Below are 27,683 nucleotides of genomic sequence, written 5' to 3'. Positions count from 1 at the left end.
GCTCAGGTCTGAAGAGCATCTCCACCACTGCCCCCCCCCCCCCCCCCCCCCCCCCCCCCCCCCCCCCCCAAAAAAAAAAGCTCTTCCAAGACCACCACCACCACTCTGGGCGGGTAATCATTCAAAATGAGGAGCTGCTCATCTCTCAGCTCTTAACTCCCAATTTTGGTGATTACATTTTGCGATTGTGCAGCCGATGTGCCTCAGAAGCTCATTTGGCATCGCCTGTAATGGGCCACAGTTCTCAGATCCGGACCAAACTCGGAGGAGCGCCGCAGGTTCCGCGGTGCAAACTGTGCCAGAAGATGTGACTGGCTTCTCCCATTTGTCTGCCAAGTGGAGCGAGGAGCAATCTGCCCTTAAAATTGTGCTTTTAACCCCCGGTTGTAATGACAGACGTAACGAATGAACATTACAGAGATTTGGAGTCTCCAAATTCTGCCACTTTACTGCTGCCACACAAAAGTAAATGTCAGCGCAGGTGATGTTTTTCTGCTTCTGCTGTGGGGCTTTTTTTGGAACCGGGGCTTTCTTTCCAACCCTTCTCTCCTCTATTTGGCAGGTTTCAGACTGCCAGTTTCCTTTATTCGACCAGATAGCTTAAGATCCAACCAGCCTTTCCCATATGGTCGTCCTTGGCTGCATTTACATTGCAGAAGCAACATTCTTCCGTTTTTTTTTAATCTCTGAAACGGCTTCTGGTGCAGCAGGAGAGGATTCCAAATAATCGGGGGCATAAAAATCAAATTTGTTTAAAGTAAAGCTGTAAAAGTGGAGGTAGCAGCTTTGAAGTTGCAAATAAAAGAGCAGCATTTGTGAGAGGGGCTTATCGTGTGGAAGACCGGGTTCCTGCCCGAACCCAAAAACCAACCTGCACCGACACCTTTGGTGTGTAATCACTGCCCGATCCTCAACAATCAGGAAAAACACATTATATGTGTTTGCTTACTCACCTCCACTCTCCACCGTGTTCTGTTCATTATAGAACCCTGAGCCCGGTCCCTCTATGGGTGCTCTGCCATGGTTCTACAGTGGCCCTGAAAGGACACACGGTATCACAGTACCTCCAGTGGAAAAGCTCTCAATCCACAATTCTTCTTGAAGAGGAGGTTTTGGACAGGCCTTTCACTTTTTGCTGTCCATCAAGGCCTCCTGCTGGTTCACCTAATCTGAGTGATGAAACACGGACACTGGGATTTGGTCCTTTCGGCTGGTGCTGGTTCTGCCCTGCTGACACGGGCACTTACATAACTGTAGTCCTTAATCTGTGTTGATTTACATTTATTTTTTCCCCTTTTCTTTGTTTAGGGCGGAAACAGCTGGTATAGAGAAAAGAGAAGTCCTGCGTGCCTCTAGGGAGATGAATCCATCAGTAAGAGGAACACATAAGAAGTCAAAAGGCATAAAGCCCAGGACAAGCCCTCCATGCCCATGCACAGAACCCCGATATACCAGGTGCCAAGGTCCAAACCTCCTGATAATAAAGCACCACAAGGAGAACCTGTATAAACCTCCTTCTTTGAGCCAACATGAGAAGTCAAAACAAGGAATCAAAAGTGCTTGACCTCTAGGTCAAAAGTGTTTTGGCAAGGTCGGCGGTTCATGGCGACCTCTGAAGGCATGGCACGCGGCACGTGTCACATGCAGGCAGCTTTATAGAAGTGAGAGTGGGAAGTTGTTGTCTTGACTGTGGCAGCCTGGCACAAGCGAGGGGGGGGGGGGGGGGGATGATGGGGGGGGCTATTCTGGCTAGTGTGGGAATGGATAGAGGCAGTGATGCGACGATGCCAGCAGGGTATGAAGAAAGTTCAGCGTTAGCATATTTTGGTGGTGCAAGAGTAACAAATGACATAATTTAACCGCTCGGCTGAAGCTCCTGCCGCTTCATTTCGTGCACGTCGTCGAGCACGCAGACTTCACACACACGCCACTGAGTACCTGTGACGACCGTTTAACTCTGTTTGCATTATTTTGACTGGAGTTTCCGGCTGGTTCTGCCACGATAGGGGTTGAGGGTGTGTTGCCATGGCGATGCGGTTATGCTACAAATGAGCCGGCTTCACATCGGAACAATTTAGGCTCATCATGACTTTCACAGGTTCGTCTCATTCCACACTCGTCCAACAGTATTACGGACTGACGGAGTTTGCTCACGAAGCAGGAAATTAAAGGGTTTCTTCCTGCTGTTCGCTGCCATTTGTTCGACTTCGTCCTTTTTTACTGTCGCATTAACAGAGGAGTCTGGGTAAAGCACTTTCCAAACCGGTGATTTATGGTGGGTCTTAAAAAGAATGGCTTTGATTCTCGGCCAAGGTCCAATACTTTTAGACTCGACACAAATCGGCTCCCTTTTCTGAGAGTTAACAATTTTTATTTTGCTCAATTACAAAAGAGCTAAAAGATGTTTTCATTTTAGATTTTATCCATTTTATTTGTGTGCGAAAATGAGCAGGTAGCTGCCCTCAGGATGACGTTCAGGGTTTTATCGTCATGTTTTATCTTTATTGTATATTTTTATGTTTTATCTATATTTGCATCTATATTTTCAGTGGGTGCACATTTATGTGTTCATCTTGTAGACGTGAGGCATCTTAAAAATAATGAAAATGAAGAATGAAGCACTTTCTGCAGATAAATCTCAAAATTTGTGACGGTTCAGTTTCGTCCTGCAGCAGCTGAGATGTTCCTGTGGTGACCAAACACCAAATAAAAACCAAAACAGATAAAGAGTTGTGTGTGTGTGTGTGTGTGTGTGTGTGTGTGCGTGCCTGTGTCCCTTCTTCCCTTATTTACTGCTGGAGATGAATGTGCCTGGCATTCTCCCTCAGTACACGCTGTAATGTGGGAGTAATGCTGCTCTTCTACACAGCCAGTAAAACCATCGGAGCTAAATGGTTATAGTTTAAAATTGGGGGCAAAGTCCATTCAATAGTCCTAATGTGATTTTAAAAAAACACATTATGTAAATGTGTTTATAACTTCTGGACAGGAAAGTTCTCACATGATATATTAAAAATAGATATTTTCTATTGTTTGGTTCATTCAAAGCCACATGAAATCTAATGACGTCTCTTAAAAGTAACTTATTAACCTTCTGGGTGGCGGTGTTAGCAGCACACTGCTCTCCACGACCACTCCGCCAGCTCCTCCAGAGGGATCCCAAGGCATTCCCAGGCCAGCCTAATAAATGTATCTCTCCTTGTGCCCTCCCTAGTAATGTCTCTGGATATATGGTCATAAACCTTTTCCAGATCTACACAGTACCTGTACAATTCAGTACCAACTCCCGTGTCCTGGGTTCCTGGCAGCACCCTGCAAGTCTGAAGAACTGAGCCACCGTTTCACTACCAAGAGAAAAACTTGGTGGTTCTCCTAAATGTCCAGCAGCAGTCATACTCTCCTCTTTAGTACCCCAGCATAGCCAGTCCCAGGGAGGCTCACTGGGCACCACCACACCAGTTTGCCGCTGTGCAGATGCACTGGAGGTCCAAACAATGTTGGAGAGGCATGTCAGCTATGACAGCTTTACAGCATCCACAAACTTAAGACACTTAAGGGTGGGGGAGGGGGGGTCTCATCCACCCCTTGGGCACAGACTTGTTTAACTGCCTCAGCAACTTCCACCACTCATGTGAGAGGCTTTGTATCATTGAGGGAATGTGTATCCATAGAGTAGAGGAGAGCCTTGAGTTCAGTTCATGTCAACATCTCCTCTCTCTGACTCTAGATAGTCCTACAAGTAGCTGCCTTCCCCTCCTGGTTTTCCTGATGCTAACCGTTCATCCACCTGGGTGGACAACATAGTGGCAGATTGTTTGGGGCTATTAATTAACCCACACCAGCTCTCGACGACTCACCTGGGAGAGATCAACTCTTCCTCACGTTATGCTTCTGTTCCTGCCAGAGGGATGTCGTTCCATGTTGAAATAGGCAGTTTGGACGGCTGGGGACGGGTGCACCAACGAGCCCACCTTGGCCCACTACCCAAATGACCGTGGTAGCCCCTCTAGTGTAGCGGCTACCACTGCACTGCAAATAGATGATGCTTCCTACGGGTGGGGGGGCCACTGGAAGACGGTCCCAGGTGTCTGCTTGGGGCCTGTGGGCTCAGGCGCTCCCCAACAGGCCCCATCTCCAGGGGTCCAAGATTTTTCTGTCTTGAGTTTCTTTATAAGCCGTTTCCTTTGAGTCAAGTTAAGAGCTTTTTTATATCTGCATCGAGTTTCACTTCATAAACAAATGATCCAATACGGAGCAGAGTGATGAGGAGGCGCAACACTCTGCCCAAAGGAAAAAGCCTCCTTGTTTAAAGACGCTAGAAACATACGAGTACATAACAAAGTCAGCATATAACTACAGAGCAGATGTGAATAAGAAGCCAGTTGTCAATGTCATATTTATTTAAACATAATATACTGCAATTACTACCTACAATTAAGAATCGGTCTGCTGTGGGAAATAAAGAATTCTTGTATTAATTGCATATAAAGAGATCAAATTCAGCAACTTAGACCAATGATCGAGAATTTATTGGAACTCCCTGGATCAACGTAAGAGTTGTCATTATATCAAACAGTCAAAATCCAGTCTTTGCTTATGAAATATCATTGAATATGAGCTATCTTCTATTTTCTTTCTGCATTTAAATAAACTTCCTTTTAGTATTAATGGTTTCATCCTAACCAGTCAGTCAGGCAGACAGTGGAACTAGTGATGCTTCTCTCAGTGGAATAACACTGCATTCTAGTGGTAAGTTGCTCAAAATACTGAAGCCATATTCTGAAATTGTGTCTAACTACTCAACGACACAATATGGAATAAAAATCCACACATGATTATATCTGGGTATACTATATTTAATCATGTGTGCATAATTATGTATTTAATACTATCTTTGCTTTTATGTTTTGCCTGTAGAGTATAAAGCCAAAAGGGCCAAGAGGTTTGATCACTTAGAAAAAGGAACATTTGAAAGTGGAACTAGGTTTTGATGTCAAAGTACAACCAATTTTTTGATTTTCAGGCTTTCGTTGCCCTCAGGAAGCATAAACCACATTAAAGTCAAGGCAAACACACAAATTTTGAGAATGACAACCAAACAATTGTAACGCCTGGTCGTATTCCAACATCAAAACCTAATGTTTGTGTTTCAAATTATAGTTTTGGACCTAATTGTGATCAAAGTGATCAAACCGGACCCAAAAATTGACCCTCGTTTCCAAACCTCGGCCCACTGTCAAAACTGGCACTAAGACGAGTGAAAACACAGAAGAGATGCAAAAAAGGACCTCAGGTCATCCCGAATCTCTTCCTGCTGTCAAAACTGACACTGAAATCAAACAGGAAAGTCTAAAGAAAGGACCATGGGTCCTTCCAAACGTCGCCTCTTATAGGTGACACTAACAGAAAGTGTGGAGGACCATAATTGCCTTCTAGACAAACCAGTGGGTCCAAGAAAAGGACCACCTGGTGATACAGTGGATCCGCTTGATGACGAACCAATAACAGGTCTAAGATCAGGCACACAAAATTAGATCAGCTTCACTGTTACACCGCAGAGCCCTTCAACCTGAAGCGCCTCCTCCAAACCTTCAGACCAACATAGACGTACACCTGCAGCAAAATAATTAGCATATTCCAGGTTAGAGCCCACCTTATGTAAATGGTTGCATAAATGGTTCTAAAAATTATAATTATACATACTATTAAGGATTCTTAAGCTATTTTTGTGAGAAAATTTCACATTGGAAAAGAGTTGAACCAGGAATGAGTTTGGTAAACCTGAAACTAGCCAGCTAGAGACCTCTGCTGGAGGAGAGCTGCCTCTAACCCTCGAAAAAAAACTACTTTGGGAAAAAATAAAACAATATTTTATTGTTCACAAGGGGCGTCATTTTGTCAGTCTTAAAAAATAGAGAGGAAAACTTAGACATTGAAGGGGGTCGCTATGCAGCAAGGAGGTCCAGATGATTGATAAACATTTCAGCCATAAGTGGCAGGTTCAGGACTCAGAATAGGACTCAGACCCACAGACTGATGGTAGATGCCAATTTTATTGAACAGAACCTTGACAAAGTGAACAACTTTTTTTTTAAATTCAAATTTCCTTTCAGCCTTTAAAGGAATCTCAGAAAGTCTTGATCGTCTAGTGACACTCTTACCTGATGATACACTGCCTCTAAGTCTGGAACTTGTTAGCATTCCCGTTGTTTGTGCATTGTAACACTTAGCTTGACACAAAAGTTCCCCATTCAATGACTTGCTCTAAAAGAACGCCACACAAGCAAAGAATATGCAATAGTTGGCTATACTTTTTGATGAAGAGGGTACTACAAATGTTCAGTCTTTTAAACCTTTTTACACTCTCAATTTCAAGCGGATCTTTCTTTGCTGTTGCCATTGAGTGCAGCTGCCTCTATTTCAGGGTTGCTGCTCATGCAAGGAGGCATGTTCTGCTGGGTTCCACCTGAGAAGTAGATGATCTGAATGCTCTTTAGGAACCTCTTGATCTGATTGGTCTCAAGAACTGGCCAGTAGGTTTAGCAACATCAGGCACACTATCATCTGGACTGGCTTCTTGGTATTGATGCCTTGTTGAAAATATCCATTCCTCAGCATCTGTCAAGGTTCTTAGTCATCCAGGTCATGGTAATTCTGGTGCACCCAACAACCAGGTGACTGAAGCTCCAAAAGTGTTAATGGCTCCTGAAGACTATAATTATCTGGAACCTCCAGTCACTTAGAAGTGATGAAGCCTCTTGGATGAGAGGGGAAACGTCTTCAAGTTGCTACGATTCAACTACCAGAATACCAGAACACCTTCCTCAGCTTCTTCAGGGCAATTACTTGACAGAGCAATGACAGTGATATACGCATGTCACTGCTTCACCATCAGATCTTCTAGGATTAAAGGAGCAAAACCAGCAAATGGAGGTTCCTGTTTGATGCCCCTGCAGCTGCAGGAGGAGTGAGGGCAGCAATGCAGGAGATCCCATCTTCCTGTACATTTGCAGATACCTACACAAACACACAGCATAACTGTGTAATCAAAGCTTAGATGTTATTCAAATAATGCTTTGAAACCATATAAAATTATAAACATAAAAGGCACTCAAAAAGTTAAATTATTAACTTAGTACAAGTTTGTCCAATTTCAGAAATACAACATCTAATTTTATCGCTATGAAAATTATGGATTTAAATTTAGAAAACCCTAAACTATCTGCACCACCCCCATCGTCATCATCACCATCTTCCTCTGCATCATCTGCAACTAGTCATCCGTCGCATCACAGTATAAAACAATTATTACAATGTTCTGATTTAAGCTGCTGTCACGGATCACATACAGAGCACACTCATAGCCAAGAAGTTTCAGAGCGTTCTAGGTCACCCAAATGCATTAGTTTGTCTCCTCCTAACATGGAAGCACCGGAAATCAAGATTTCTCCTACCTCTGACAATAGGAAAGGTAAAGTTAATAGTTTACAAAGTAGTGTACTTCTGGGTGTGTTTCACGGGTACTGGCACTGGCACTGGCACGGGTACTGGCACTGGCACTGGTACTGGTACTGGCACTGGCACGGGTACTGGCACTGGTACTGGCACTGGCACGGGTACTGGCACTGGTACTGGTAGTGGCACGGGTACTGGTACTGGTACTGGTAGTGGCACGGGTACTGGTACTGGCACTGGTGCTGGCACTGGTACTGGCACTGGTACTGGCACGGGTACTGGTACTGGCACTGGTACTGGCACGGGTACTGGTACTGGCACGGGTACTGGCACTGGTACTGGTACTGGTGCTGGCACTGGCACTGGCACTGGCATGGAAAAACAAATAACTGATTTTTCCATTTCAGTTGCTGGCACAAAACATTTTGAACCTTTTTGAACAGAGAATCATCAATTGTAAACAGTCTTTTTTAAATCATCACTAATATAATTTTGAATTTGTCAGTCTTTATCCTCAACAGTCATATTGACATAAGACAAATGTAAATGTCCACTTGCGCCACTGGTATTTTTCCTACAGTAAACTCAAATCTTCTCTACCCAGAGCACCAGAAGCCTCTTACTGCTGGCACAGCAGCCAAAAGGAGCATAAATCCCAAGAATGCAAATCCAATAATAAAGGCGCTGCTTGCAAGTCAACAAGTGCAAATTAAGCGTTTGAGGAATGTGAACGTTGAGCTTCAAAATGAGATTGAGAATGTCAAGAAAGAGAATCGAACACTGAAACAGGTGAGTCCATCATCACTGCTTTTGTCTTTAAGATGTAAGTTTCTTCCTCTACATCTGTGAAGCGACAAGGAAATTTGTCCAGTCAGCAGCCCGTCAATAGGCGTGTTTCCACTACACAGCGTTGACTATACGATTCGGTTCAACACAGTTTGGTGCGGTATGGTACGGCCATGCTAGTTTTCCAATACACCACCTCTATGATGTGGGCGGGGTCTTTAAATGAGGCGGTCCAAAATCTCCATTGATTGGTTTGTACTGTTGGCTTTTTGTCAGCCCGAAAACAGAAATCATGAGGCAATAATTGATTACAATCAGAGGTAAAATTCAAAGGCTTTACAAGGAGGAAAATTCAAAATGTAGCAAGACCGAAACCCACTCACAGACAGCTGAAGTAGGAAACTGCGAAATGCAACATGATTTTTTAAACAATGCTAACGTTACGTTAGTTTATCAAATGTTGTCGATTGGCTGAAGTTACGTTTTCCTAGGTAATGAAGAAATTGCAAAATAGAATCCAACCAGCTCTTGTCAGAATACTTTCTAAATACACTTGTTTGTTCAAAGTGAGCTCAATACCAATGAACTGTAAAAAATGCTAAAAGTCACAAAACACACTGACCCTCTATAGCTAGTTTTAAACAACTCCCTTTGATTATACCATTTCCAATCCCTTGTATAAAAAACTTCTAATCCTTCCTGTTTATCCCACTTTGTTCCTTGATTCTCTGGTAATGGTCTTTGGTGTTTTTAGCTTTTATCGGTATCCTGTTTGTCTCCTCTGAGCTTCCATCGGTAACTTCCAGCTAAACCTCACTTCAGGTCTCGCTATGTAGCTCCATCTTCCTCCGTCTGCCACACAGTTCAAAAATTGTACCTCATTGTTTGACCATGGTATAACCTTATTTGTCGTCAGTGAAATTAACATCGTAGCTGACTTTTACTCTCATGGCTCATATTTTTTACCAGCCACCACTGAGTATATAGGAGAATATTATATGCGTAAGCGGTTTGATTTTTGAAACCTTCATGAGTTCCTAAAATATATATTTTTCATTCTGCAGGTTCAAGCACGTTTGCAGAACAAAGTCGTTACAGAAAACAAGTTTGAGGAGCTAAAGGCACAATACGCCCAAGACATTCACGTGATGCAGGAGCAGCTCAGAAGATACAAAAAGCAGCTGCGAGCAGCTGAGCAGACGATAAGAGACAACAACCAGACGATTCTGAAGGCACAGATGAAAGATAAAAAGAATGAGCAGACCATCACACACATGCAACAGCTGCTGGCTAAGAAAGACCTGGAGACCAGAGAAAAGCTGCAAGGAGAATTAGAAAAAGAGAGAAAAGTGGCCCAGGGGGCGGAACAGAGGGCTGCGGTATGTTCATTTGCTAATTATTTGCAAGTTTTCAGAAACTGAACATATTATTTTCTGTGTTTAATAGACGATAGAACGAAAAGCTGAATTGGCCAACAATTTACATCGAAAATTACTTATTGCGGAGAAGAAAAAATCAGCAGCTGCAGTTGAGGAAATTTCCGTCCTCATGGAAAAGGTGCGGGATCTCAACCACATGCTCATGGTCAGTGTGCACAAAAATCTGCTTTTGGTGTAGCATAGTGTGTCTCTTTGTTTAAATAGTGATGTGTGGATTTTTCCATCTATCTGATCTTCGACCACAATCTAGGTCAAAAACACAAAGACTCCTGCTGATTCTGCGATGAAAGAAGTAAGAAAAATAAAGCAGGATGACACAAAGGAGAAAGGTACATTTTTCTTTTCTTTTAAGACAACTTCATACTTGTACTGTGCGGTTTAAAAAACCAAAATGGAGATTAATTTCTTGTATAATTTGTGTTGGACAGACTTCGGCAGGGAGGTCAAAAAAGCAGAGACCGACAAGGGGACTCAAAGCTTTTCGAAACCTCTGGCCACTTTCAAAACTGGCACTAAGACCCAAGAAAAGCCAAAAGACACCAGAAACAAAACTGCCAATGAAACCAAGGAAAAGACTCCCGGTGAATCTCCATCAACACAGGAAAATTCACTTCACTTCCCTCAGGGAAACCCCCCAGAAGCAGTGAAGTCAAAGTTGTTGTCAGAGACGAATGCAAATACCAATAAGAAGCAGATGGTCCAGAGGTCTGTGACCGGTGACTCAATACCCGCAGCAGGGGTTAAGGCACCCCAAAATCAAAGCTCTACTTCTTCAAAAGGTTACCTGAACAAGGGGGTGGAAACAAAGACAGTGAGAACGAGGGAACGTGAGAACTCTTACTCCCTAGAAAAATTATTGGGCCCAAGACAAGGATCAGATGGCGATAATAGAAACATACTCGATGATTTTGACACACCATCAACAAGTCTAAGATCACGCAGAATCAGCTAGATCAGCTTCAGTATCACAAATCGCCGTCCTGTCAACCTGAAGCACCCCCTCCTCCAGCCCCAATGGCCAACATATTTTTAGACTTGTACATTTTCAACAAAATAATTAAGGGTGTAAATTACCGTAAAACACCGTAAGAAAATAATTCAGGAAAAACTATCAGAAAGTTCTGAAGACTAAGAAAATTTTATGTCTACATCTAAAAAACAAAAGACAATGCTGAACCAAAAGCCAGGCAGAGGGAGTCCAGTGGAACCAGGGCCAGCTCTCAGCATATCCTGCCATCTTCTAGAGGGGGCTTCTGCCTCAAGCCCTATCAAATCATCATCAATAAATTCAAATTTAAAAGACAAGGGAGAGGTTTCTAGGCAGGGGTCACTTGAGAATGCCTTTTGTAACTGGGAATTCCAGAGGTGTTCAGTTTTGAGTCTGGTTTTATGAATTTTATTTAAACATTTTACTTATCTTAGTCAATGTTATTTTAGTGTTATTTCTTTGTACATGTGTTTAATAAAGATTTAAGTCATTCGAGCTATCAAGGAGCTGGTTTTTGTGGGATGGGGTGAAAACGATCATCTTGCCAAGGCTACAATAAGGGTAAAGCTACGGATCACTGATTCAAAGCCTTCAATATCGATGGAACAGTGGACCACAGGCCGACACTTGAGCCTACTAAGCACCCCAAAGAGTGGAGAGAGATCATGGTGAGAATTAATGGCCAGAGAAAAGAAACTGAACCGTGTTGTCAGTGGAGAGCAGCATCTATTCTATATATTCCCTATATACACGTAAACTAAGGAAAGCCTACGGTATCACTTATCGGACAATAAACGCTAGTATTGATTGTTCAACACGTATTACTGCTTACCAATAACAGAAACTAGTTACATACTTGTTAATGTTCATCCCCACTACCTGCTGTGTCTGTGCTGCTCTACGTCTGTCTACAAATATCACATTGCTTCTCATAACTTGAATGGTAGTAAACAAGACTCTTAGTGCACTGTTCATATTTACGTTGAGCTAAGCCATTGAGAGCAGCTGTCTATTGTGGCCATGTCATGGTATATTCAACCACCTAATCATTAGGTTAACATCTTAGTTACGCTGCTAGAGGCCGAGGCTGCCGGTGTCCAGAAACCGCCTGATCACTAGGATGCTGGAACACTGCTGGGTCATTGTCTCCTCCTCTCCTCTCCTCTCCTCTCCTCTCCTCTCCTCTCCTCTCCTCTCCTCTCCTCTCCTCTCCTCCCCTCCCCATGCACCTATGTGTCATCAAAGCATTACAAGTAATATGCGTGTAATGCTTTGATGAGGCTGTATCAAACTATATCAAAGCATAAACAACAAAGCCAGTATGAAGGGCAAGGTTGTCCAAGTTTAAGAAATAACATATATAGATATAACTATATATCTAACTATATATTTTGTAGACAACAAAACGAAGCATATGCAGTTGGAAAGCCCAGAACTTCCCGCATCACCTTCCTCCTCATCTTCCTTTTCCACATCACAGTATGAAACGGTCAAGTCCTGAATTAGATCGCAGTCAAACATCTGATAGAGAACATTCAAAGAGTCGGGAATCCGTCTCAGAAGGTTCTCTATCACCCAAATGCAGGAGCCCATCACCTCCTAAAATAGAAGCACAAGAATTAAAGATTTCTTCTATCAACAATAAGAATGGTAAACAAAAAGTGCTTGTTGGCGTTTCACTGGTATTACTGGTATTATTGACCTCAAGTCTTCTCTCCCTTACAGCCTTTTTTGGGGTTGGGCCTGTACTTCATGTTCCACATCCACCAAAGTGCCAGAATCCCCATACTGTTGAGAAAAGAGCCAAGGAGAACAGCCAGAAAGGTAAAGACAATTTCACTGAAGTTAATGGGAAACAAAAATAAATGCTGCACTTTTGACTTATTTTGCTTAAAGCTTAAGAACGTGGATGAGCACAATAGCTAAATAACCAAACTCAACTGTGCTCTACTTAGCAGGCAGGTTTAGGCTCGGGACTGTGCCTTACGTTCCACAGCCACCAAACTGCCAGAGGCCTACTGCTGTCAAGAGCACCACTGAGAATGCAACTCTTAAAAACGAAAATGCAATGACAAAGAAGCTTCTTGCAACTCAAGAACTGCAGATGAAGCGTTTAAAGACTGTGATCGATAATCTTCTAACTCAGCTTGAGAAGGTCAAGCTCGAGAACCGAACACTAAAACAGGTGGGCCCACCCCTTATTGATGTTTATTTAAAATACACTTTTCTTCCCCGAAATTTGTATTTTTATGCCCTTTAATAATGTGCAACCTGTTAGATTGTAGTAGATTTTTTTTCTTTTTGAAGACTTAGTTGTGTCCTTAAATCTGTGGTTTTATCATTGTGCAGGCACAAGGGCGTCTGCAGCAGAGCAAAATTACAGAAAACAAGTTTGAGGAGCTAAAGGCACAATACAGCAAAGACACTCACGTGTGGCAGGAGCAGCTCAGAAATTACAGAAGGCAGCTGCGAGCAGCTGAGAAGACAATAAAGGACAACAACCTGATCTTTCTGAAGGAACAAATTAAAGTGAAAAAGCATGAGCAGACCATCACACACATGAAACAGCTGATGGCTAAGAAAGAGATGGAGACCAGAGATAAGATGTTACGAGAACTGGACAAACAGAAAAAAGTGGCCCAGGAGGCGGTGGAGAGAGCTGCGGTTTGTTCATCTGCGATGCCACGTTCATGCCAATTATTTACTGATCCATTTTTAAATGTTCCACAACCAGAACATATCTGTGATTTGTAGGAGGTAGAACGCAAAGCTGACCTGACCAACAGTTTGCATCAAAAGCTACTACGAGCAGAGAAGAATAAAACAGCAGCCGCGACTGAGGAAATTTCCCTTCTCATGGAAAAGGTGAAGGATCTCAACAACAAGCTCCTGGTCAGTCTGCACGCAACGTTTTTGGCTTGTAGAACGGTGTGAGCCTCTGTTTGACCATCAGATTGTTGACTTTTCTTCAGATTGAGGGAAAAGCACAAAGAAACCCAAACACAGGAGCTCACTTCGTAATGAATGAAATAACGAAGAAAATAAAGGAGAACAACACAAAGGAGAAAGGTATGGGCTTTTTAAATGATCTTCTCAGGATATCCGCATGTCTTTAAGACTCTGGTTTGACATACCAAATTGGAATTAATCTCTGGTATAATTTGTGTATGACAGACTCCAGGAGAGAGACCATGAGGAAGCAGGAGTCTGAAAGAACCACACAGGGATGGTCTAAGCATATGCGCTCTGTTAAAACCTACACTAAAGCCAGTGTAAAGACAGACGAGACCAGAAAAAGCTCTTCAAATCATCTGCATGCTGCTAAAACCTACATGAAAACCAGTGAAAAGCCAGATGAGACTGAAGCAATTGTCCTGGGTGGGTCCAAACCTGTTGACAAAGCTGACTCTGAGCCCACTGAAAAGACTCCTGATGAATCTCCACCATCACAGGTAAACCCGCTTCACCTCACTTCCAAATTTCCACATCAAAATAGTGGTCAATATTTCTCAGGACATCTTTTCACTAAAGATGCTAAAACTGCTTGTTAGGTCCAGGGCCCCTGTGAAAGTAGGCTGAAAACGTATTTAGACCTGGTTGTACAGAAGTTAATTCATGTTCTTGATTTTATACGCAGAAACCAACAAAGCTAGAGGAGAGCCAGCTGAACAATGGTGAACAGCAGGAGCATGAGGAGAAAAAAGAGAAGAGGCGCAAAAAACAGGACACAAAGCGAAACTCCCCAGAAGTGGAGAAGCCAAAGAGTCTCAGTGAAGATCAGATGTTGGCAGAGATGACCGCCATCAGCAGAGAGGAGCAGATGGACCAGAGCGCTGCGACTGGTGTCTCAAGGCCTAAATCATCCAGTCAATGCTCTACCGAGGGAATCGCTGTGCTTTCTTTAAAAAGTTGGACTTCACAAAGATCCCTGAACAAAGAGGTGGAAACAGAAGCAGTGAAGATGATAGAAAGCCTGGATGATCATTCCTTCCAGGACAAATTACTGGGCCAAAGACAAGGACCAGCCGGTGATACACAAAACCTGCTAGATGATCCTGACGACAATCAACAGACAAACGGCAGCTTGAAGAAAACTCGGTCAGCTTCGGTGGAATCCCCTCCCGGCCTAATGAGCGACTTCGTGTAAGAAGAACCTCATCATGAGAATGATTACATGTCTCACAAAACATGTGAGACATTCCTCTCCTTCACAGAGGAATGTTTGGTTTAAAAACCAATAGTCAGGAAATAAAATGAAATGACCAAATATAGAGAAAATCAAAAGAAAAGAGAAACAAAAGAAAAGAAAAACACCAAATTAGACACACACAGACACACAAGGTGCCAGGAGGGTCAATGCTTGTGCTGAACATTCAATTTCCCTACAGGGGATGAATAAAGTAAATCTTGAAAATGTTACTTTGAAACAAGTGAGCGATTCATTCATGCCTGTCACCATGACGACAGCTGGGATGGACTCCAGATGAATATCCCTAACACAAGAGGCTACGTGTACCAGATAGAGACGTATGTATGTTATACCATGGCTGTACGTCATCATCTGTGGGGAAGGATGTTCAAGTCTTCGCTGTCGTACTAACTTACCCCGGTCGTACTAACTTACCCCAGTCGTACTATCTTACCCCGGTCGTACTAACTTACCCCTGCCGTACTAACTTACCCCTGTCGTACTAACTTACCAAAGTTGTCCTAACTTACCCCAGTCGTACTATCTTACCCCAGTCGTACTATCTTACCCCGGTCGTACTAACTTACCCCGGTCGTACTAACTTACCCTGGTCGTACTAACTTACCCCTGTCATACTAACTTACCCCGGTCGTACTATCTTACCCCTGCCGTACTAACTTACCCCTGTCGTACTAACTTACCCCAGTCGTACTCACTTACCCCAGTCGTACTATCTTACCCCTACCGTACTAACTTACCCCTGTCGTACTAACTTACCCCAGTCGTACTCACTTACCCCGGTCGTACTAACTTACCAAAGTTGTCCTAACTTACCCCAGTCGTACTATCTTACCCCGGTCGTACTAACTTACCCCAGTCGTACTATCTTACCCCGGTTATACTAACTTACCCCGGTCGTACTAACTTACCCCGGTCGTACTAACTTAACCCGGTCGTACTAACTTACCCCTGTCGTACTAACTTACCCCTACGTTACCATAGGGTTGCAACACAATTTCCTCAACTTTTGGATACTTCTCAGTGCTTCCATTGTCCCATCTCCCTCTTCTCTTGGACCAGTCCTCTTCACGTCACGTCCTCTGTCAACTGCATCCATAAATCCCCTCCTTGGTCTTCCAGGAATCTTGCCTGGTAATTCCACTTTCAGTGTCCTATCCGGAACTAACATGTGCTGTCACTGACGGACTCACTCCTGATCCGTCCAAAAGAGAGCCTTAACATTTTCACCCCTTTGAACTCAGAACCCTCCTCTCCCCTCCCCTCCCCTCCCCTCCCCTCCCCTCCCCTCCTCTCCCCTCCCCTCTCCTCCCCTCCCCCTTCCCATTCACCTATGTGTCATCAAAGCATTACAAGTAATATACATGTATGATGAGGCTGTATCAAACTATATCAAAGCATAAACAACAAAGCCAGTATGAAGGGCAAGGTTGTCCAAGTTTAAGAAATAACAAATATAGATATAACTATATATCTAACTATATATTTTGTAGACAACAAAACGAAGCATATGCAATTGGAAAGCCCAGAACTTCCCGCATCACCTTCCTCCTCATCTTCCTTTTCCACATCACAGTATGAAACGGTCAAGTCCTGAATTAGATCGCAGTCAAACATCTGATAGAGAACATTCAAAGAGTCGGGAATCCGTCTCAGAAGGTTCTCTATCACCCAAATGCAGGAGCCCATCACCTCCTAAAATAGAAGCACAAGAATTAAAGATTTCTTCTATCAACAATAAGAATGGTAAACAAAAAGTGCTTGTTGGCGTTTCACTGGTATTACTGGTATTATTGACCTCAAGTCTTCTCTCCCTTACAGCCTTTTTTGGGGTTGGGCCTGTACTTCATGTTCCACATCCACCAAAGTGCCAGAATCCCCATACTGTTGAGAAAAGAGCCAAGGAGAACAGCCAGAAAGGTAAAGACAATTTCACTGAAGTTAATGGCAAACAAAAATAAATGCTGCACTTTTGACTCATTTTGCTTAAAGCTTAAGAACGTGGATGAGCACAATAGCTAAATAACCAAACTCAACTGTGCTCTACTTAGCAGGCAGGTTTAGGCTCGGGACTGTGCCTTACGTTCCACAGCCACCAAACTGCCAGAGGCCTACTGCTGTCAAGAGCACCACTGAGAATGCAACTCTTAAAAACGAAAATGCAATGACAAAGAAGCTTCTTGCAACTCAAGAACTGCAGATGAAGCGTTTAAAGACTGTGATCGATAATCTTCTAACTCAGCTTGAGAAGGTCAAGCTCGAGAACCGAACACTAAAACAGGTGGGCCCACCCCTTATTGATGTTTATTTAAAATACACTTTTCTTCCCCGAAATTTGTATTTTTATGCCCTTTAATAATGTGCAACCTGTTAGATTGTAGTAGATTTTTTTTCTTTTTGAAGACTTAGTTGTGTCCTAAAATCTGTGGTTTTATCATTGTGCAGGCACAAGGGCGTCTGCAGCAGAGCAAAATTACAGAAAACAAGTTTGAGGAGCTAAAGGCACAATACAGCAAAGACACTCACGTGTGGCAGGAGCAGCTCAGAAATTACAGAAGGCAGCTGCGAGCAGCTGAGAAGACAATAAAGGACAACAACCTGATCTTTCTGAAGGAACAAATTAAAGTGAAAAAGCATGAGCAGACCATCACACACATGAAACAGCTGATGGCTAAGAAAGAGATGGAGACCAGAGATAAGATGCTACGAGAACTGGACAAACAGAAAAAAGTGGCCCAGGAGGCGGTGGAGAGAGCTGCGGTTTGTTCATCTGCGATGCCACGTTCATGCCAATTATTTACTGATCCATTTTTAAATGTTCCACAACCAGAACATATCTGTGATTTGTAGGAGGTAGAACGCAAAGCTGACCTGACCAACAGTTTGCATCAAAAGCTACTACGAGCAGAGAAGAATAAAACAGCAGCCGCGACTGAGGAAATTTCCCTTCTCATGGAAAAGGTGAAGGATCTCAACAACAAGCTCCTGGTCAGTCTGCACGCAACGTTTTTGGCTTGTAGAACGGTGTGAGCCTCTGTTTGACCATCAGATTGTTGACTTTTCTTCAGATTGAGGGAGAAGCACAAAGAAACCCAAACACAGAAGCTCACTTCGTAATGAATGAAATAACGAAGAAAATAAAGGAGAACAACACAAAGGAGAAAGGTATGGGCTTTTTAAATGATCTTCTCAGGATATCCGCACTCTGGTTTGACATACCAAATTGGAATTAATCTCTGGTATAATTTGTGTATGACAGACTCCAGGAGAGAGACCATGAGGAGGCAGGAGTCTGAAAGAACCACACAGGGATGGTCTAAGCATATGCGCTCTGTTAAAACCTACACTAAAGCCAGTGTAAAGACAGACGAGACCAGAAAAAGCTCTTCAAATCATCTGCATGCTGCTAAAACCTACATGAAAACCAGTGAAAAGCCAGATGAGACTGAAGCAATTGTCCTGGGTGGGTCCAAACCTGTTGACAAAGCTGACTCTGAGCCCACTGAAAAGACTCCTGATGAATCTCCACCATCACAGGTAAACCCGCTTCACCTCACTTCCAAATTTCCACATCAAAATATTGGTCAATATTTCTCAGGACATCTTTTCACTAAAGATGCTAAAACTGATTTTTAGGTCCAGGGCCCCTGTGAAAGTAGGCTGAAAACGTATTTGGATCTGGTTGTACAGAAGTTAATTCATGTTCTTGATTTTATACGCAGAAACCAACAAAGCTAGAGGAGAGCCAGCTGAACAATGGTGAACAGCAGGAGCATGAGGAGAAAAAAGAGAAGAGGCGCAAAAAACAGGACACAAAGCGAAACTCCCCAGAAGTGGAGAAGCCAAAGAGTCTCAGTGAAGATCAGATGTTGGCAGAGATGACCGCCATCAGCAGAGAGGAGCAGATGGACCAGAGCGCTGCGACCGGTGTCTCAAGGCCTAAATCATCCAGTCAATGCTCTACCGAGGGAATCGCTGTGCTTTCTTTAAAAAGTTGGACTTCACAAAGATCCCTGAACAAAGAGGTGGAAACAGAAGCAGTGAAGATGATAGAAAGCCTGGATGATCATTCCTTCCAGGACAAATTACTGGGCCAAAGACAAGGACCAGCCGGTGATACACAAAACCTGCTAGATGATCCTGACGACAATCAACAGACAAACGGCAGCTTGAAGAAAACTCGGTCAGCTTCGGTGGAATCCCCTCCCGGCCTAATGAGCGACTTCGTGTAAGAAGAACCTCATCATGAGAATGATTATGTCTCACAAAACATGTGAGACATTCCTCTCCTTCACAGAGGAAAGTTTGATTTAAAAACCAATAGTCAGGAAATAAAATGAAATGACCAAATATAGAGGAAATCAATAAAAGAAACAATAGAAAAAGACCAAATTAGACACACAAGGTGCCAGGAGGGTCAATGCTTGTGCTGAAAAATTAATTTCCCTACAGGGGATGAATAAAGTAAATCTTGAAAATGTTACTTTGAAACAAGTGAGCGATTCATTCATGCCTGTCACCATGACGACAGCTGGGATGGACTCCAGCTGAATATCCCTAACACAAGAGGCTACGTGTACCAGATAGAGACGTATGTATGTTATACCATGGCTGTACGTCATCATCTGTGGGGAAGGATGTTCAAGTCTTCGCTGTCGTACTAACTTACCCCTGTCATACTAACTTACCCCAGTCGTACTAACTTACCCCTGTCGTACTATCTTACCCCGGTCGTACTAACTTACCCCTGCCGTACTAACTTACCCCTGTCGTACTAACTTACCCCGGTCGTACTATCTTACCCCGGTCGTACTAACTTACCCCAGTCGTACTATCTTACCCCGGTCGTACTAACTTAACACTGGTCGTACTAACTTACCCTGGTCGTACTAACTTAACCCCGGTTGTACTAACTTACCCCAGTCGTACTAACTTAACCCCGGTCGTACTAACTTACCCCGGTCGTACTATTTTACCCCTGTTCATACTAACTTAACCCCGGTAATACTAACTTACCCTGTTTGTACTAACTTAACCCCGGTCGTACTATCTTACCTCGGTCGCACTAACTTACCCTGGTCGTACTATCTTACCCCTGTCGTACTAACTTACCCCGGTCGTACTAACTTACCCCTACGTTACCATAGGGTTGCAACACAATTTCCTCAACTTTTGGATACTTCTCAGTGCTTCCATTGTCCCATCTCCCTCTTCTCTTGGACCAGTCCTCTTCCCGTCACGTCCTCTGTCAACTACATCCATAAATCCCCTCCTTGGTCTTCCAGGAATCTTGCCTGGTAATTCCACTTTCAGTGTCCTATCCGGAACTAACATGTGCTGTCACTGACGGACTCACTCCTGATCCGTCCAAAAGAGAGCCTTAACATTTTCACCCCTTTGAACTCAGCACTGTTTCCTATGTTTTCCTCAGCACCCCTGTCATCAGTGGTCGCACCTCTGTCTACCTTCCACTCCTCTTTCCTATAAAATTATTTTATGGCTCATAAACATGTCTGGTTGTCACAACTCAGCACGTCTCTTCTGTTCGGAACTATCAGCACACCTCTTCATTCCTGGAGCAGTCATTAAACAGCTACTACAGCCACCTCTGCCAGACATCTACGCCTCCACAGGTGTATCACCGGGACTAACTGCCTTTTTACCCTGATCCTCTTCAACGACCTCCAAACTTCACCCTTAAAAACCACACAGCAGAATTGGAACATTTTTTCTGGAGGTTGAGGAAGATTTCATCTTGGGGGGGGGGGGGTGCACAAGATCTTCCTGGAATCTAAAATCTTTAAGAAGAACCGGAATGTATCATGCTGGAATCTGAGTTCACGGAATGCTGATTGTGGTAGATTATACTTGTTGGTAACTCCCACCGGCGAACGAGGACTGTGGCCAAAACTCATCTCAATGGGCATTTTAGGCCCAAACTGCCCCTCGAGATCTCGGACTTTTGATCCGGCGAGCCCACCATATGTGAACTAGATACATTTATAAAGATCAACGGCTTCAGAATTATGCTGCTTCTATGGTGACTTTAGGTGTCCAGAAATTTGCCTCGAAATAAATACATTTCGCTCAACATGAATCAACTCACCGTTAATCTCTTTTATCATGAAGCGACTTTAAATATGTATGTATGTTATAACATACACCTAGCATGTTTTTACTGCCCTCCATCTTCTCACAGGTTAAAGAATCAGCAATTGAATTGACAAATTTGACAAATTGTTCCTAAAATGTCTCTTTAAAGGTCATGACATGTCGCCTCCGGAGGCTTTTACATGGACTTAGTTGTCCCCTAAAACTGGGAGGAGCTGTGGGAAGGAGGGAGGCCGTTTCAGGTTGGTTTTTAAATGTTCCGAGTGAAAATGTCACATCATGGGAACATTAAAGAAAAATGGGAACCTTCTTTTCTGGGCCTGATGACACTGGTCACTCCAGCTCTTCACTGATTAACCATCCTGTCTTTTGTTGCCCAACTCTTTCTCCGTGCTTGATTTCACGCTCTTTAGGCGTGATTGTTGAGTCGCTAAGGTGGCGACCGGAGAGGCAACGCCGTTGTGTTGGCGTGTCAGCGAGCGGCTGCAGCCTGTGATTTATTGCAGTTACAAAATGCTTTTCTTTGTGTCGCCAGATAAAAGCAGGAATGCTGGAGGCTCCATTAATTAGGACATGACCAAAATGCTGCGAATGATTAAGCAAATCACACACACACACACACACACACACCACCCAGGGTGCAGATATTAGTGTGTGAATTACATTCAATTGTTCACTCCAGTCCGTTAAAGTACCGGTGATACTTTTAATAAACAAGTTTTTAGAGATGCAGTGTTTCCTTGGAATTTTTTGCCAATAATGTTATTTTTATTCTCATTCTTTAGTAGCTAATCCAACTTTAGCCTTTAAAAAGAACAACTGATAAAGGGGGCTAGTTTAAAGTCTCCGGTTGTGTCGCTGTCTCCAGGGGTTGGACAGGACCTTTCCTCCTCTGCTCCCTGGGACTCCTTGCAGCTGTGACTTCGTGTCGTCCATAGTTTTTTATCTTTACTGTCTCCCATCATCCCTGCTGCTGGAGGGGTCACAAGAATTACTTTGAGAGTCAGGCCTCTTCATCTGACCATGAGCTGGTCATCAGAAGGGTGGAGAGGAGCTGGTGCCTCTCAGGGTCTCAGTGAAAACACCCGGATCACGACTGGCTGCAACAATTCGCGCTTGTGTTGCACATCTTAGGACAGCAGAGGGCAGTAAAACATGCTAGATGACTTCCACAGGCGCAGCGCTGAAACAAGGCATTTCCAGAGAGTCACAATTCCTGATGATGATGAAGATGAAGATGATGGTGATAATGATGATGATGATGATGATGATGGTGATGATGGTGGTGATGTGATGATGATGGTGGTGATGGTGATGATGATGATGGTGATGATGGTGGTGATGTGATGATGATGGTGGTGATGGTGATGATGATGATGATGATGGTGATGATGAAGTTGATGATGGGGGTGATGTGATGATGATGGTGGTGATGGTGATGATGATGATGGTGATGATGATGGTGGTGATGATGATGATGGTGATGATGAAGTTGATGATGGTGGTGATGGTGATGGTGGTGATGATGATGATGGTGATGGTGGTGATGATGATGATGGTGATGTGATGATGGTGATGTGATGATGGTGGTGATGATGATGATGGTGGTGGTGATGATGATGATGGTGGTGGTGATGATGATGATGATGGTGGTGGTGATGATGATGATGATCCCTCCCTCCCTGCCTCCCTCTCTCCCTCCCTGCCTCCCTCCATCCTTCCCTTCCTCCCTCCCTCCTTCCTGCCTCCCTCCCTCCCTCTCTTCCTACCTCCCTCCCTGCCTCCCTCCCTCACTCCCTGCCTTCCTCCCTTCCTCCCACCCTCTCTCCCTCCCTCCCTCACTCCATGCCTCCCTCCCTCCTTCCTGCCTACCTCCCTCCCTGCCTCCCTCCCTCCTTCCCTTCCTCCCTCCCTCCCTCCCTCCCTCCCTGCCTTCCTCCTACCCTCCCTCCCTCTCTCCCTCCCTCCTTCCCTCCATCCCTGCCTTCCTCCCTCCTTCCTCCCTCTCTCCCCCCCTGCCTACCTCCCTCCTTCCTCCCTCTCTCTCCCCCTGCCTCCCTCCCTCTCTTCCTCCCTCCCTGCCTCCCTCTCTTCCTCCCTCCCTCCCTCCCCCCCCCTGCCTCCCTCCCCCCCTCCCTCCCTCCCTTGCCTGTAAACTTACTGACCCTCTGTGCTGCAGCCATCTTCATCCCTGCATCGACTCCTTCTGAGGAGAAAAATCAATAAGGGTCAAACGAGCCACTGAAGGAGGAGCATTACTAGCACTATAAAACCATCTGCACAGGATCTGTTAACAGGATCAGAGCACCCTCTGGGCCTGAGATCGGAGTTGCACTGATCTCTCTGTTTTGTGGAAACTGAGGAAAACAGCCCTCATGTATGAACTCTGTCACAGATGCTTGACACACACAGGAAACGGCGACGGGCCTAATGTGGCGGCGGCAGCCTCTCCCTCCGTGCACATGCCTCGCGCCTCTCTGCTCTCTCAGCTCTCATCACGGACGTGCTGCCTCTGAGGATCCTTGGCTCCCTGCCTGTTGTTGTTCATGTCGCACTCAGATTCCTTATCAGGTGTCTGAGGTGGGATTTAGTGTCAGTTTCCACTCACACCCTGTTTTGTTTAGCTTCATTATGTGGACCCAATAAAAAAACAATAGCATGCGCTCCTTTGCCTTTCTGGGCGTAGCTTCACTTGGTAAATCATGATCCGATTCATTTATCATGGCACTGAGTTTAAATTGTGTCAAAGCTTGTGGATAAATTTGTCGACAAGCACACAAGTGTGTAACCAAACCCCTCAAACAGCCATTACTGTCATATTTACAGTTGTTAAAAGAGCGGCGTGCCATTGGAATACTGATGTTTGACCTCTGTAGGGAGACGCTCCTGTGAGCACAATATCGCTTTTCACAGGTTTTCTGTTACTGAAATGCAAAGCTGAGTGAACACGATTCATGAAAGGCTTGTTGGCTCACCTCTGTATTTAGAAATGATCAGTAAAAGGTCCCATTTCCTCAATTATTGGCTCAAACTCCTGAACTTTGTCGTCATAAAAGCGATAAAATAGTGACTAAACACAAACTCCCTGTTAAATCCACACTGACAAACGAATCTTTAATCAACAGATGCAAACAGAAAGATTTCCTCGAAGTGGGGTGTGTGTGGGGGGGGCAGAGAGGGCAGCATCCTGAGCCGTGAGCGGAGCTCTGGAAAGTCCCCCGGCGCAACCGTGGGAATGTACGACATGAAAGCGTCGTGCCTCAGCGGCAGGATAAGTGAATGAAGCAGCTCAGATTCGACGATGTCTCCTCGACATTAGTGGCAATTAGGCGGCGATAAGTGGGGCAGGAAAAGCAGCAGACGTGTGTGTGAACGTGAGCGCAGAGGAAATGAGGACGCTAACGTCCTCTCATCCGAAGGGCTTCCCAATGAAAATGCAATAATGGGAATACACTCGCTCGGCATCTTCTCAGACACGGCACGGAGCCAAAAACAAAAGACCAAATGAGATTTTTTATGACAATTTGCATAAAAGTCAACAAAGGTGCAGAACAAAGGTTGGACTCACTCCAACTACCTCCAGACGAGACTGTGGCAGCTCAGCCTCAGCTCTGATTGGCCCTCTAACCGGGGCCGATATTCCTGCCGGGCGGCCCTGTTTCAGGTAGTTAACGTCGGGGCCTCGGCCTGTCACACGTCTCCATCTGAACCCAAACCTGCAGTAAACAGTGATTCCCTTCATCAACTGTAGGAATTCTCTCTCTCTCCCACTTTGATGTTCCGCTGAGCGTTACTATTTATACAGCCGCCACTTGTCTGGAAAGTGCGAGCCTCTCCTGCTACACAGCTCCCAACTGTACACAAGCATATAAACAGGGCCCGGGCCGCGCCGCTGCCCTCCTTATCGACAGGAACCCAAAGTTCCTCCAGTGGAAATGTCTTTGTTCCCCTTCGGCTGCCACACAATGAGCGCGACTCTCTGGAGTCGGCTGAAGGCAGAGCGGGCGAAGGCCTTCGCTCATTCCACGCATAGCACCGCGAAGGCTCTGACCTTGACCAGCAGCTATTAAAACGGTTCCCCGGCGCGCGCACGTGCATCTACACCGACCACGGTGCAAGAAACCACGCTGGTCCATTCAGAAAGCGCACGCTGCAGCTGTCAGACGGGGCATTTACTGCACCTTTCCTTGGTCTGCTGCATTTAAAGTGCAGTCTCCCTGTCTGTCTGTCTGTCTGTCTACCTGTCTCTCTGTCTGTCTGCCTGCCTGCCTGTCTCCCTGTCTGCCTGCCTGCCTGCCTGTCTGCCTGTCTGTCTGTCTACCTGTCTCCCTGCCTGCCTGCCTGCCTGCCTGCCTGTCTGCCTGCCTGCCTGTCTGCCTGCCTGCCTGCCTGTCTGCCTGCCTGCCTGTCTGTCTGCCTGCCTGCCTGTCTGTCTGCCTGCCTGCCTGCCTGCCTGTCTGCCTGCCTGCCTACCTGTCTGCCTACCTGTCTCCCTGTCTCCCTGTCTCCCTGTCTGCCTGCCTGCCTGCCTGCCTGCCTGTCTGCCTGCCTGTCTGCCTGCCTACCTGTCTGCCTGCCTGTCTGCCTGCCTGTCTGCGACTTGATTCTCTAATGGGAATTAGACTTATCTTAGTCCGTAATCCGCGGCTCCAGGCAGCGATCCTTTCACCGAGGCTCACCCAGGAATACGAAGGTATTCCAAATACGTGGAGCATCATTTTGGGGTGTATTTGAGAATAAGTGGGGAATCGACCATCTCGGCTGCTTTGTTTCTAATTATTGATGTGTGATGACATCGTATTGGAACTAAACGTATCCCAGGATGAGTCTCTTGGGTCTTTGTCTTCTCCGTTAGACTCTCCTCTAAGCATCAGGTCCCCCATAGCAGCCTGGTCCTGCTCAAGGTTTCCTCCTATTAAACTCTTTCCTTGCTCGGGGGTCAGGCTCTGGGTCTGGTTTTGGACTGGTCTGGTCTGGGCCCCATTAACAAAGGTGGGGCCACCACAACAGAGTGTGAGCCCATTTAGGGCACAGTGGGCCCTAATTTTGTTCTTTGTTTGGTCAAATCTTTTGGATCTGCCTCTAGATTTGTTCTCACTCCTGCCCTCCGCTCCATTCGTGAGCAGCCTGCCCTAACTCATGGTTGGACTCTAATTTTTAGGCTCTGACAATGCAGAGGAGAGGAAGCTGATGAATCCGAATGTTTTACGTTCTGAAGAGGCCAAGCGTGAATCCTGTGAGCGACATTAAAGCACATCAGGACCTGTTTACACCTGGAACGTGTGTCCAGGGCCCAAAAACTCCGTTTCCTCCATCTGTTTCTGAAGAAACAGGAACTAAACTGTGTCCCGGTTTGTTCACTGCTTCCATCCGTCTTTCAGCTGCATCGCATTGTGTCGCAATTGTTAACGCACCCACATAATGATATGAGACTCTTATCAGATCTATGCAGTGATAGATATGATAGATCTATCTATGATAGATCTGATGCAATAACTCTCCGATCTGTCTCTGTTTTATCTGTAGTGCCAAATCATTTAACACCTGTTTCTACGTGTTTGACCCGTTTCCAGGTGAAGGGTGGTAGAATCTGACTGAAGAATGCACACACACACACACACACACACACTCAGGCACACACACATCCTCACATTGCTATCTTTGTGAGCCTCCTCCTCCTCTTCCTCATTTTCTAACCATCTCAGCTAACCTTTAAACCTTAACCCCGACGTAAACCCACGTCGTAACCCTCAAACAGTCCTCTGAGTCATGAGGACCAGCCAAAATGGCCTTACTTGACAAAAATATCTTGACTGTGCTAGTAGAATGAGTATTTTGGTACACAAGATGCAGCACGCACACACGCACACACGCACGCACACACACACGCACGCACGCACGCACACACAGTTTCCCTAATCACTTGCCTCATGGCAGCAGTCAGCAGGTTGAAATCCTGTTTGAGCAGGCTTTTCATGATGCCTTTAACCGCATTACACTCCCCTCTCAAGTCTAGATCCAATTTCCCTATCAGACGAGCTGGAGCAGCCGTACTGTGACAAGGCCGCCTTTAGTGTCCCGACCACGCACGCCATCTTCCCAGTATCGCCAGTGACTGAGCTCGCTGGGAACTGGGAACGACGGGGGAGCCTCCTCACTGACGCTCAAAGCTTCGCTTTCAGTCGCACCCTGAATAAAACAGTGTGACATTTTATTGGTCTTGTTCTTTTACCCGAGCGCTGTTGAGTGGAGCAGGCGCAGGTTTGACCTCTGATCGGCGCTCTGAGGTCGTGGCTGTCAAAGGTCAAGTGATGCCGATCCACTGAGGTATCGATGAGCTTTGGGTTCATTGATTTTTCTCTCTGCTGGAGTCACTCTCAACTACGACGCAGAGAGCGGAGATCCTCTACGCTGTGATCAATCTGCCCCAGCTGGTCCTGGGTTGGGTTCCGGGGCAGGAACAGATTCTAATGTATCCCCAGGTCCATCTCACACCAGCTCGTGGGGACGGGACGTCAATACGATGTCCTGAATGAGGCGTCAAGCCTCAGCACGCTGGTTTACAGGAGCCAGTGTCAGCGCTGAAATATGTGGAAGGTGGATTTCCTGGGGAATAAAAGCAGGGCCACTGGGAATGTTTGGGCTGCGGCTTTCGACACATTTCGTGCGCTACTTCACTTTCGTTGGCAGCGTTTCT

The 27,683-nt window shown here is 45.2% G+C and overlaps 2 protein-coding genes and 3 long non-coding RNA genes across 5 annotated transcripts; 3 read left to right on the top strand and 2 right to left on the bottom strand.

Annotated features, from left to right (window-relative positions):
• Positions 1 to 9,389: 9,389 nt before the first annotated feature.
• On the top strand, positions 9,390 to 11,264 carry LOC115252999 (transcriptional regulator ATRX homolog). The gene is made up of 4 exons (XM_029849787.1): positions 9,390 to 9,620; positions 9,688 to 9,825; positions 9,931 to 10,009; positions 10,109 to 11,264. The coding sequence occupies exons 1-4, from the start codon at positions 9,390 to 9,392 to the stop codon at positions 10,630 to 10,632; spliced, it is 972 nt and encodes a 323-aa protein (XP_029705647.1). The 3' UTR covers positions 10,633 to 11,264.
• Positions 11,265 to 11,994: 730 nt separating this feature from the next.
• Positions 11,995 to 12,729, bottom strand: LOC115253002 (uncharacterized). The gene is made up of 3 exons (XR_003891321.1): positions 12,610 to 12,729; positions 12,371 to 12,456; positions 11,995 to 12,267 (listed from the first exon to the last, which is right to left on the bottom strand). It is a non-coding gene; the product is annotated as an uncharacterized lncRNA (long non-coding RNA).
• Positions 12,730 to 13,144: 415 nt separating this feature from the next.
• LOC115253004 (uncharacterized) lies at positions 13,145 to 13,717 on the top strand. Its single transcript, XR_003891323.1, has 3 exons — positions 13,145 to 13,332; positions 13,423 to 13,560; positions 13,641 to 13,717. It is a non-coding gene; the product is annotated as an uncharacterized lncRNA (long non-coding RNA).
• Positions 13,718 to 16,405: 2,688 nt separating this feature from the next.
• Positions 16,406 to 17,032, bottom strand: LOC115253003 (uncharacterized). The gene is made up of 3 exons (XR_003891322.1): positions 16,913 to 17,032; positions 16,674 to 16,759; positions 16,406 to 16,570 (listed from the first exon to the last, which is right to left on the bottom strand). It is a non-coding gene; the product is annotated as an uncharacterized lncRNA (long non-coding RNA).
• Positions 17,033 to 17,039: 7 nt separating this feature from the next.
• Positions 17,040 to 19,230, top strand: LOC115253081 (meiosis-specific nuclear structural protein 1-like). Its single transcript, XM_029850017.1, has 6 exons — positions 17,040 to 17,156; positions 17,321 to 17,635; positions 17,726 to 17,863; positions 17,944 to 18,040; positions 18,135 to 18,412; positions 18,598 to 19,230. The coding sequence occupies exons 1-6, from the start codon at positions 17,040 to 17,042 to the stop codon at positions 19,105 to 19,107; spliced, it is 1,455 nt and encodes a 484-aa protein (XP_029705877.1). The 3' UTR covers positions 19,108 to 19,230.
• The last annotated feature ends 8,453 nt before the right edge of the window (positions 19,231 to 27,683 follow it).

The sequence above is a fragment of the Takifugu rubripes genome, chromosome 16 (assembly GCF_901000725.2).
Source record: "Takifugu rubripes chromosome 16, fTakRub1.2, whole genome shotgun sequence".
NCBI classification, from domain to species: domain Eukaryota; kingdom Metazoa; phylum Chordata; class Actinopteri; order Tetraodontiformes; family Tetraodontidae; genus Takifugu; species Takifugu rubripes.
Note: the sequence above shows the minus strand (reverse complement) of the source record. Positions and strands in the feature narration are given on the sequence as shown.

Coding starts and splice junctions, on each gene's coding strand:
- LOC115252999 (XM_029849787.1), top strand. CDS start 9,390: ATGCAGGAGCAGCTCAGAAGATACAAAAAGCAGCTGCGAGCAGCTGAG. Junction 9,826..9,930: donor ATCTCAACCACATGCTCATG/GTCAGTGTGCAC, acceptor ACCACAATCTAG/GTCAAAAACACAAAGACTCC. Junction 10,010..10,108: donor GGATGACACAAAGGAGAAAG/GTACATTTTTCT, acceptor TGTGTTGGACAG/ACTTCGGCAGGGAGGTCAAA.
- LOC115253081 (XM_029850017.1), top strand. CDS start 17,040: ATGACAAAGAAGCTTCTTGCAACTCAAGAACTGCAGATGAAGCGTTTA. Junction 17,864..17,943: donor ATCTCAACAACAAGCTCCTG/GTCAGTCTGCAC, acceptor ACTTTTCTTCAG/ATTGAGGGAGAAGCACAAAG. Junction 18,413..18,597: donor ATGAATCTCCACCATCACAG/GTAAACCCGCTT, acceptor TTTTATACGCAG/AAACCAACAAAGCTAGAGGA.